We start from the raw sequence: 12,125 nt of genomic DNA, 5'->3' as shown, positions 1-12,125 counted from the left end.
GAACAAAAATAAAAGGTTTCTGAAGAGTAATAGACTGATATTTTGCACGATTACACGAATAATTTTTTTTTTAAAGATATTTTTTTGGGCTTTTTGCACCTTTATTGGATAGGACAGTGTAGAGACAGGAAATGAGCGGGAGAGAGAGAGAGACGGGAAGGGATCGGGAAATGACCTCGGGCCGGAATCGAACCCGGGTCGCCCGCATTCACGGTATGGCGCCTTAACCACCTGAGCCACGACGCCCCCGCGATTACACGAATAATTTGTTTGCCAGTCTAAAAAAATTGACTTTTTTTTTTTTGTATTTTGATTTGTCGTTTTTGTTTGATATTTCAAAAGTATTGTATGAACATTTTGGCACAAAATTGATTCCATATACATCTAGATAAATCTGTCTTGTTTTGAGAGTTGACGAGTATGGTGTTTACGGGTATTTTCTTATGAAATGATGTCACTTCCTTAACACGATGAGTAAAGTGGGGAAATCCAGCACCTTATGTTTATGTACAAGGAACCAAACAGTAAAAATGCAGACTCTTTACCCCTCCGTTTCCTGCCGTCAGGTTCTGCATGGCTCCGATGGACGCCTCCTGTGTGAGCTGGCGATTGCTGATGGCAAGAAGTGACAGGTACATGCGGATGGTGATGCTGCTCCACAGCCACTCCACACCGTGTGGGTTACACTTCTCCTCCAGCAGAAGGCAATTGGATTCCGAGTGCTAAAATACACAGCAACAATGGTAGTCATTCTCTACAAAATACTTACACATAGGAGCAATTTAGTGTTGTCAATTTGGCATGTGTTGGGGAAGCAGGAGGAAAACCGGAGAACTCGGAGGAAACCCAGATGGACACGGTGAGAACGCGCACTCCCTCGCAAGGGTTCATTTAATTATTCTAAGAACTTGTTTATGTACAATATACACAATTATTATACATATGGGCCACTTTTTCCATGGAACAAAAACATGCATTCTGTTCCCTTCTTGTGGGTTTATTGATGGCATGCAATATTATCATATCGCTTATCCTCCATGTATTATCCCACCCTCTCCAAAGGCGAATGAGCATGTAATATTGTTAGAATGTGGCACGTTGTCAAGACAACACAACGCCATACATCGGAGATGTAAAACTTCCACGTTAGCGAGCAACAGTAACAATTTCTAAACAAACATGGCTGCGAGGTTTGATTCGTTAAAAACATAAGATTTTGAGAGAATTTTGGCTGCCAGGTCGATCCGTCGTGTGTAGCTGTTGATGTTGATTTTAAAAGTAACTAAGTAAATTACACAAGGATAATAATAATAATAATAATAATAATATTCAGCTTGACTTTTGCTAATGCTACACTGGCTAGAAGGTAACAGGACTGCCACACTAACAGCACCGAGTAGCAGGTAAGCTAGCGTTGGCCTTTGCTAACAGTACTGCTACACCAGCTGGAAGGTAACTGGACCACCATGCTAACAGCACTGAGTTACGGGTAAGCTAGTGTTGTCCTTCACTAATGCTCCTGCTACACCGGCTGGAAGGTAACTGGACTGCTGCGCTAACACCACCGCGTTGCAGGTAAGCTAGTGTTGGCCTTTGAGAATGCTGATATGAAGAGTGTGTATAATAATAATAATTAAAGCCGCAAGCGGCCTCGACGGGCCCTCGCGCCAGCGGCCAAGGGGGGCGGGGGCATGCGTCCCCGCGAAATACCTTCCACAGCTTCTTTGGCAAGAGACATTACTCCCACAATGGTGACAAAGCACAGAATTGGACACAGAGTACACGGTGCGCTGAGATGTTGTCATGGACAGAACATTTTATGCCATGGCTTCCCAACCAAATTAATGTATTTACCTCATCAGTCACCAAGCTATAGCTACATAGGATTGTCTTCTGTTAGACATCTATTAGTCTGTATGTAACGCTACAACACTTGCTCCCGACTGCCTACCCATTCCCCACAAGTCTTGTGTGTTTAAGGCAACCAAAACAACATACTCCTGGTGCCTCATGATTGTAAACACCTCTCCTGCAACTGCTACAGTGCAATGAGCGCCCCCAGTGGTCCACAAGTCATGTGTGTTTAAGGCAACCAAAACAACATACTCCTGGTGCCTCATGATTGTAAACACCTCTCCTGCAACTGCTACAGCGCAATGAGCGCCCCCAGTGGTGAAAGTTCACCAAATTTGGTATACATGTCAAGGGACCTATGAAGAGTTGTTTTTTAAAGTTTGATCAAGTTTGACCAATCAGAAGCCGAGATATAAATTGTTGCCTGAAAACAGCGCCCCCAGTGGCAAAAGTTCACAAAATTTGGCACATATGTCAGGTGACCTGTTAAGAGTGTGCGTATCAAGTTTGATCAAGATTGAGAAAATAGAAGATGAGATATTGATTTTTGAAGAATAAATTTTTTGGTTTCTCCCATGTCAGTAGGTGGCGCTATGCTACAACACTTGCTCCCGACTGCCTACCCATTCCCCACAAGTCATGTGTGTTTAAGGCAACCAAAACAACATACTCCTGGTGCCTCATGATTGTAAACACCTCTCCTGCAACTGCTACAGTGCAATGAGCGCCCCCAGTGGTCCACAAGTCATGTGTGTTTAAGGCAACCAAAACAACATACTCCTGGTGCCTCATGATTGTAAACACCTCTCCTGCAACTGCTACAGCGCAATGAGCGCCCCCAGTGGTGAAAGTTCACCAAATTTGGTATACATGTCAAGGGACCTATGAAGAGTTGTTTTTTAAAGTTTGATCAAGTTTGACCAATCAGAAGCCGAGATATAAATTGTTGCCTGAAAACAGCGCCCCCAGTGGCAAAAGTTCACAAAATTTGGCACATATGTCAGGTGACCTGTTAAGAGTGTGCGTATCAAGTTTGATCAAGATTGAGAAAATAGAAGATGAGATATTGATTTTTGAAGAATAAATTTTTTGGTTTCTCCCATGTCAGTAGTTGGCGCTATGCTACAACACTTGCTCCCGACTGCCTACCCATTCCCCACAAGTCATGTGTGTTTAAGGCAACCAAAACAACATACTCCTGGTGCCTCATGATTGTAAACACCTCTCCTGCAACTGCTACAGTGCAATGAGCGCCCCCAGTGGTCCACAAGTCATGTGTGTTTAAGGCAACCAAAACAACATACTCCTGGTGCCTCATGATTGTAAACACCTCTCCTGCAACTGCTACAGCGCAATGAGCGCCCCCAGTGGTGAAAGTTCACCAAATTTGGTATACATGTCAAGGGACCTATGAAGAGTTGTTTTGTAAAGTTTGATCAAGTTTGACCAATCAGAAGCCGAGATATAAATTGTTGCCTGAAAACAGCGCCCCCAGTGGCAAAAGTTCACAAAATTTGGCACATATGTCAGGTGACCTGTTAAGAGTGTGCGTATCAAGTTTGATCAAGATTGAGAAAATAGAAGATGAGATATTGATTTTTGAAGAATAAATTTTTTGGTTTCTCCCATGTCAGTAGGTGGCGCTATGCTGCACATGAGCGATTATGAGTTGGAAAAATAAGTGTCTACAACAGCAACGTACTATCACAAGGTAGTGGTGTGAAGGAGAAGCATTATGGAATTATTTACCAAAAACCTGTTTTGGAGCAATTGCGTTGGCCAAAAACAGCGCCCCCCATGGACGAAAATTCCCAAAATGAGGTGTACATGACATGGGAGGTAGTAAGAGGGTGGCCGTGAAGTTTGACCAAATTTGAGGAAAGATTGAATTTTTTGCCCAAAAATAGCGCCCCCAGTGGCGAAATATCACAGAAATTGGGTAACATGTCAGATGCCCAATGAGTGATTTGCGTGTGAAGTATGAGCAGTTTTGAGCAATTTGAAGATATGTTATGAATTTTTAAGCATGTAAAATGTTGCATTGAAAATTGATTGACGTATAACTTCTGAACGGTTTATTCTACGTGAAACGTATTTAGGAACTTTTGTCAGCCATGTCTGTAGATGATGTGTATCAATTTTGGTGACATTCCTACGAACGGTCTAGGAGGAGTTGCGCCGTTTTCGTGGCCATGCATTTCGCACAAAAGTGAAATTACCTTACTTCCTGTTGGGCGTGGCTAATGCATTGGCATTACATTTTTGTCCGGCTTAGTGAGATACATATGCATACCAAATGGCATGCCACTACTACAAACTATATGGCAACCAGGCACCTTAATGCGGGAGGCCAAAATCACAACGACTTAGGGGGCGCTATAGAGGCCCTGAGCCCCGGCCAAGTGTGGGCTTTTGGTTCTGAGTAGCGGTGGCAATTCTCGGAAGTGGTGCCAAATTTCGCGCGTTTTCGCCCATGGCAAGTGCCCCGAAAATGGCCCAACAGCGGAGAAAAATAAAGAAGAAGAATAATTAAAGCCGCAAGCGGCCTCGACGGGCCCTCGCGCCAGCGGCCAAGGGGGGCGGGGTGCATGCGTCCCCGCGAAATACCTTCCACAGCGTCTTCGGCAAGAGACATTACTCCCACAATGGCGACAAAGCACAGAATTGGACACATGGCAACAATAGGGTCTCGCACTGTATGGTGCTCGGGGGGCGCTATAGAGGCCCTGAGGCCCGCCTGGATCTGGGCTTCTGGTTCTCAGTAGCGGTGGCAGTCTAAGAAAAAGGAGCCAAATTTCGTGCGTTGTCGACCATGGCAAGCGCCCCAATAAGGGTCTTGTAAAGAGTTTGCTTGCCAAGTTTGACAAATCAGAAGCTGCAATATCATTTTTGCCATAACCAGCACCCCCAGGGGCGAAAGTGCACAAAATTTGGCGGATATGTCAGGTGAGCTATGAAGAGTTTGCGTATGAAGTTTGATGACAATTGAGTAAATAGAAGATGAGATATAGATTTTTGAAGAATAAATTTTTGGGTTTTCCCATGTGAGTAGGTGGCGCTATGCTGTACATGAGCGATTATGAGTTGGAAAAATAAGTGTCTACAACAGCAACGTACTAGCACAAGGTAGTGGTGTGAAGGAAAAGCATTATGGAATTATTTACCAAAAACCCGTTTTGGAGCAATTGCGTCGGCCAAAAACAGCGCCCCCCATGGACGAAAATTCCCAAAATGTGGTATACATGACATGGGAGGTAGTAAGAGGGTGGCCGTGAAGTTTGACCAAATTTGAGGAAAGATTGGATTTTTTGCCCAAAAATAGCGCCCCCAGTGGCGAAATATCACAGAAATTGGGTAACATGTCAGAAGCCCAATGAGTGATTTGCGTGTGAAGTATGAGCAGGTTTGAGCAATCAGAAGATTTGTTATGAATTTTTAAGCATGTAAAATTTTGCATCGAAAATTGATTGACGTATAACTTCTGAACGGTTTATCCTATGTGAAACGCATTTAGTAACTTTAGTCAGCCATGTCTGTAGATGATGTGTATCAATTTTGGTGATATTCCTATGAACGGTCTAGGAGGAGTTGCGCCGTCTTCGTGGCCATGCATTTCACACAAAAGTGAAATTACCTCACTTCCTGTTGGGCGTGGCTAATGCATTGGCATTACATTTTTGTCCGGCTTAGTGAGATACATATGCGTACCAAATGGCATGCCACTACTACAAACTACATGGCACCCAGGCACCATAATGCGGGAGGCCAAAATCACAACGACTTAGGGGGCGCTATAGAGGCCCGGAGCCCCGGCCAAGTTTGGGCTTCTGGTTCTGAGTAGCGGTGGCAATTCTCGGAACTGGCGCCAAATTTGGTGCGTTTTCGCCCATGGCAAGCGCCCCGAAAATGGCCCAACAGCGGAGAAAAATAAAGAAGAAGAAGAAGAAGACGGAAGAATAATAATAGTGAACTCTTACAAGAACAATAGGGCCTTCGCCCTATAGGGCTCGGGCCCTAATTAAAGCCGCAAGCGGCCTCGACGGGCCCTCGCGCCAGCGGCCAAGGGGGGCGGGGGCATGCGTCCCCGCGAAAAACCTTCCACAGCTTCTTCGGCAAGAGACATTACCACAAGGTAGTGGTGTGAAGGAAAAGCATTATGGAATTATTTACCAAAAACCCGTGTTGGAGCAATTGCGTGGGCAAAAAACAGCGCCCCCCATGGACGAAAATTCCCAAAATGTGGTATACATGACATGGGAGGTAGTAAGAGGGTGGCCGTGAAGTTTGACCAAATTTGAGGAAAGATTGGATTATTTGCCCAAAAATAGCGCCCCCAGTGGCAAAATATCACAGAAATTGGGTAACATGTCAGAAGCCCAATGAGTGATTTGCGTGTGAAGTATGAGCAGTTTTGAGCAATTAGAAGATTTGTTATGAATTTTTAAGCATGTAAAATTTTGCAGTGAAAATTGATTGACGTATAACTTCTGAACGGTTTATGCTACGTGAAACCTATTTAGAAACTTTTCTCAGCCATGTCTGTAGATCATGCGTATCAATTTTGGTGACATTCCTATGAACGGTCTAGGAGGAGTTGTGCCGTGTTCGTGGCCATGCATTTCGCACAAAAGTGAAATTACCTCACTTCCTGTTGGGCGTGGCTAATGCATTGGCATTACATTTTTGTCCGGCTTAGTGAGATACATATGCGTACCAAATGGCATGCCACAACTACAAACTACATGGCAACCAGGCACCTTAATGCAGGAGGCCAAAATCACAACGAGTTAGGGGGCGCTATAGTGGCCCTGAGGCCCGCCTGGACCTGGGCCTCTGGTTCTCAGTAGCGGTGGCAGTCTAAGAAAAAGGAGCCAAATTTCGTGCGTTGTCGACCATGGCAAGCGCCCCAATAAGGGTCTTGTAAAGAGTTTGCTTGGCAAGTTTGACAGATCAGAAGCTGCATTAAAGCCGCAAGCGGCCTCGACGGGCCCTCGCGCCAGCGGCCAAGGGGGGCGGGGGCATGCGTCCCTGCGAAAAACCTTCCACAGCTTCTGCGGCAAGAGACATTACTCCCACAATGGCGACAAAGCACAGAATTGGACACATGGCAACAATAGGGTCTCGCACTTCGTGCGTTGTCGACCATGGCAAGCGCCTCAATAAGGGTCTTGAAAAGAGTTTGCTTGCCAAGTTTGACAAATCAGAAGCTGCAATATCATTTGTGCCATAATCAGCACCCCCAGGGGCGAAAGTGCACAAAATTTGGCGTATATGTCAGGTGAGCTATGAAGAGTTTGCGTATGAAGTTTGATGACAATTGAGTAAATAGAAGATGAGAGATAGATTTTTGAAGAATAAATTTTTTGGTTTTTCCCATGTCAGTAGGTGGCGCTATGCTGTACATGAGCGATTATGAGTTGGAAAAATAAGTGTCTACAACAGCAACGTACAATCACAAGGAAGTGGTGTGAAGGACAAGCATTATGGAATTATTTACCAAAAACCCGTTTTGGAGCAATTGCGTGGGCCAAAAACAGCGCCCCCCATGGACGAAAATTCCCAAAATGTGGTATACATGACATGGGAGGTAGTAAGAGGGTGGCCGTGAAGTTTGACCAAATTTGAGGAAAGATTGGATTTTTTGCCCAAAAATAGCGCCCCCAGTGGCGAAACATCACAGAAATTGGGTCACATGTCAGAAGCCCAATGAGTGATTTGCCTGTGAAGTATGAGCAGTTTTGAGCAATTAGAAGATTTGTTATGAATTTTTTAGCATGTAAAATTTTGAAGTGAAAATTGATTGACGTACAACTTCTGAACGGTTTATCCTACGTGAAACGTATTGAGTAACTTTTGTCAGCCATGTCTGTAGATGATGTGTATCAATTTTGGTGACATTCCTATGAACGGTCTAGGAGGAGTTGCGCCGTCTTCGTGGCCATGCATTTCGCACAAAAGTGAAATTACCTCACTTCCTGTTGGGCGTGGATAATGCATCGGCATTACATTTTTGTCCGGCTTAGAGAGATACATATGCGTACCAAATGGCATGCCAGTACTACAAACTATATGGCAACCAGGCACCTTAATGCGGGAGGCCAAAATCACAACGACTTAGGGGGCGCTATAGAGGCCCTGAGCCCCGGCCAAGTTTGGGCTTTTGGTTCTGAGTAGCGGTGGCAATTCTCGGAAGTGGTGCCAAATTTCGTGCGTTTTCGCCCATGGCAAGCGCCCCGAAAATGGCCCAACAGCGGAGAAAAATAAAGAAGAAGAAGAAGAAGACGGAAGAATAATAATAGTGAACTCTTACAAGAACAATAGGGCCTTCGCCCATAGGGCTCGGGCCCTAAATATCATTTTTGCCATAACCAGCACCCCCAGGAGCGAAAGTGCACAAAATTTGGTGTACATGTCAGGTGAGCTATGAAGAGTTTGCGTATGAAGTTTGATGACAATTGAGTAAATAGAAGATGAGATATAGATTTTTGAAGAATAAATTTTTTGGTTTTTCCCATGTCAGTAGGTGGCGCTATGCTGTACATGAGCGATTATGAGTTGGAAAAATAAGTGTCTACAACAGCAATGTATGATCACAAGGTAGTGGTGTGAAGGAAAAGCATTATGGAATTATTTACCAAAAACCCGTTTTGGAGCAATTGCGTCGGCCAAAAACAGCGCCCCCCATGGACGAAAATTTCCAAAATGTGGTATACATGACATGGGAGGTAGTAAGAGGGTGGCCGTGAAGTTTGACCAAATCTGAGGAAAGATTGGAATTTTTGCCCAAAAATAGCGCCCCCAGTGGCGAAATATCACAGAAATTGGGTACCATGTCAGAAGCCCAATGAGTGATTTGCGTGTGAAGGATGAGCAGTTTTGAGCAATCAGAAGATTTGTTATGAATTTTTAAGCATGTAAAATTTTGCATCGAAAATTGATTGACGTATAACTTCTGAACGGTTTATCCTACGTGAAATGTATTTAGTAACTTTTGTCAGCCATGTCTGTAGATGATGTGTATCAATTTTGGTGACATTCCTATGAACGGTCTAGGAGGAGTTGCGCCGTCTTCGTGGCCATGCATTTCGCACAAAAGTGAAATTACCTCACTTCCTGTTGGGCGTGGCTAATGCATTGGCATTACATTTTTGTCCGGCTTAGTGAGATACATATGCGTACCAAATGGCATGCCACTACTACAAACTACATGGCACCCAGGCACCTTAATGCGGGAGGCCAAAATCACAACGACTTAGGGGGCGCTATAGAGGCCCGGAGCCCCGGCCAAGTTTGGGCTTCTGGTTCTGAGTAGCGGTGGCAATTCTCGGAACTGGTGCCAAATTTCGTGCGTTTTCGCCCATGGCAAGCGCCCCGAAAATGGCCCAACAGCGGAGAAAAATAAAGAAGAAGAAGAAGACGGAAGAAGAAGAAGACGGAAGAAGAATAATTAAAGCCGCAAGCGGCCTCAACGGGCCCTCGCGCCAGCGGCCATGGGGGGCGGGGGCATGCGTCCCCACGAAATACCTTCCACAGCTTCTTCGGCAAGAGACATTACTCCCGCAATGGCGACAAAGAACAGAATTGGACACATGGCAACGATAGGGTCTCACACTGTACGGTGCTCGGGTCCTAATAATAATAGCGCCCTAATAAGGGCCTTGTAAAGAGTTTGCTTGCCAAGTTTGACAAATCAGAAGCTGCAATATCATTTTTGCCATAACCAGCACCCCCAGGGGCAAAAGTGCACAAAATTAGGCGTACATGTCAGGTGAGCTATGAAGAGTTTGCGTATGAAGTTTGATGACAATTGAGTAAATAGAAGATGAGATATAGATTTTTGAAGAATAAAATTTTTGGTTTTTCCCATGTCAGTAGGTGGCGCTATGCTGTACATGAGCGATTATGGGTTGGAAAAATAAGTGTCTACAACAGCAACGCACTATCACAAGGTAGTGGTGTGAAGGAAAAGCATTATGGAATTATTTACCAAAAACCCGTTTTGGAGCAATTGCGTCGGCCAAAAACAGCGCCCCCCATGGACGAAAATTCCCAAAATGTGGTATACATGACATGGGAGGTAGGAAGAGGGTGGCCTTGAAGTTTGACCAAATTTGAGGAAAGACTGGAATTTTTGCCCAAAAATAGCGCCCCCAGTGGCGAAATATCACAGAAAGTGGGTAACATGTCAGAAGCCCAATGAGTGATCTGCGTGTGAAGTATGAGCAGTTTTGAGCAAGTAGAAGATTTGTTATGAATTTTTAAGCATGTAAAATGTTGCATTGAAAATTGATTGACGTATAAGTTCTGAACGGTTTATGCTACGTGAAACCTATTTAGTAACTTTTGTCAGCCATGTCTGTAGATGATGTGTATCAATTTTGGTGACATTCCTATGAACGGTCTAGGAGGAGTTGCGCCGTCTTCGTGGCCATGCATTTCGCACAAAAGTGAAATTACCTCACTTCCTGTTGGGCGTGGCTAATGCATTGGCATTACATTTTTGTCCGGCTTAGTGAGATACATAAGCATACCAAATGGAATGCCACTACTACAAACTACATGGCAACCAGGCACCTTAATGCGGGAGGCCAAAATCACAACGAGTTAGGGGGCGCTATAGAGGCCCTGAGGCCCGCCTGGATCTGGGCTTCTGGTTCTCAGTAGCGGTGGCAGTCTAAGAAAAAGGAGCCAAATTTCGTGCGTTGACGACCATGGCAAGCGCCCCAATAAGGGTCTTGTAAAGAGTTTGCTTGGCAAGTTTGACAAATCAGAAGCTGCAATATCATTTTTGCCATAACCAGCACCCCCAGGGGCGAAAGTGCACAAAATTTGGCGTTGACGTCAGGTGAGCTATGAAGAGTTTGCGTATGAAGTTTGATGACAATTGAGTAAATAGAAGATGAGATATAGATTTTTGAAGAATAAATTTTTTGGTTTTTCCCATGTCAGTAGGTGGCGCTATGCTGTACATGAGCGATTATGAGTTGGAAAAGTAAGTGTCTACAACAGCAACGTACTATCACGAGGAAGTGGTGTGAAGGAAAAGCATTATGGAATTATTTACCAAAAACCCGTTTTGGAGCAATTGCGTCGGCCAAAAACAGCGCCCCCCCATGGACGAAAATTTCCAAAACGTGGTATACATGACATGGGAGGTAGTAAGAGGGTGGCCGTGAAGTTTGACCAAAATTGAGGAAAGATTGGAATTTTTGCCCAAAAATAGCGCCCCCAGTGGCGAAATATCACAGAAATTGGGTAACATGTCAGAAGCCCAATGAGTGATTTGCCTGTGAAGTATGAGCAGTTTTGAGCAATCAGAAGATTTGTTATGAATTTTTAAGCATGTAAAATTTTGCATCGAAAATTGATTGACGTATAACTTCTGAACGGTTAATCCTACGTGAAACGTATTTAGTAACTTTTGTCAGCCATGTCTGTAGATGATGTGTATCAATTTTGGTGACATTCCTATGAACGGTCTAGGAGGAGTTGCGCCGTCTTCGTGGCCATGCATTTCGCACAAAAGTGAAACTACCTCACTTCCTGTTGGGCGTGGCTAATGCATTGGCATTACATTTTTGTCCGGCTTAGTGAGATACATATGCGTACCAAATTGCATGCCACTACTACAAACTATATGGCAACCAGGCACCTTAATGCGGGAGGCCAAAATCACAACGACTAAGGGGGCGCTATGGAGGCCCTGAGCCCCGGCCAAGTTTGGGCTTCTGGTTCTGAGTAGCGGTGGCAATTCTCGGAAGTGGTGCCAAATTTCGTGCGTTTTCGCCCATGGCAAGCGCCCCGAAAATGGCCCAACAGCGGAGAAAAATAAAGAAGAAGAAGAAGACGGAAGAAGAAGAAGAAGAAGAAGACGGAAGAATAATAATAGTGAACTCTTACAAGAACAATAGGGCCTTCGCCCATAGGGCTCGGGCCCTAATAATAGTGAACTCTTACAAGAACAATAGGGCCTTCGCCCATAGGGCTCGGGCCCTAATTAAAGCCGCAAGCGGCCTCGACGGGCCCTCGCGCCAGCGGCCAAGGGGGGCGGGGGCATGCGACCCCGCGAAATAACTTCCACAGCTTCTTCGGCAAGAGACATTACTCCCACAATGGCGACAAAGTACAGAATTGGAGACATGGTAACAATAGGGTCTCGCACTGTACGGTGCTCAGGGGGCGCTATAGAGGCCCTGAGGCCCGCCTGGATCTGGGCTTCTGGTTCTCAGAAGCGGTGGCAGTCTAAGAAAAAGGAGCCAAATTTCGTGCGT

General features: G+C 45.0%; 1 protein-coding gene across 3 annotated transcripts in view; it reads right to left on the bottom strand.

Annotated features, from left to right (window-relative positions):
- The window catches only part of pkp2 (plakophilin 2), a 99,932-nt gene that overhangs the window by 21,633 nt on the left and 66,174 nt on the right, over positions 1-12,125 (bottom strand). For all 3 annotated transcript variants that reach the window (XM_060914310.1, XM_060914311.1, XM_060914312.1), the window contains one exon: positions 546-722. In XM_060914310.1, coding sequence (XP_060770293.1) covers positions 546-722 — 177 coding nt within the window. The remainder of the gene's footprint in view (positions 1-545; positions 723-12,125) is intronic.

Source organism: Neoarius graeffei, chromosome 2 (genome assembly GCF_027579695.1).
Source record: "Neoarius graeffei isolate fNeoGra1 chromosome 2, fNeoGra1.pri, whole genome shotgun sequence".
NCBI classification, from domain to species: domain Eukaryota; kingdom Metazoa; phylum Chordata; class Actinopteri; order Siluriformes; family Ariidae; genus Neoarius; species Neoarius graeffei.
This window is presented reverse-complemented; position numbering and strand designations above follow the sequence as displayed.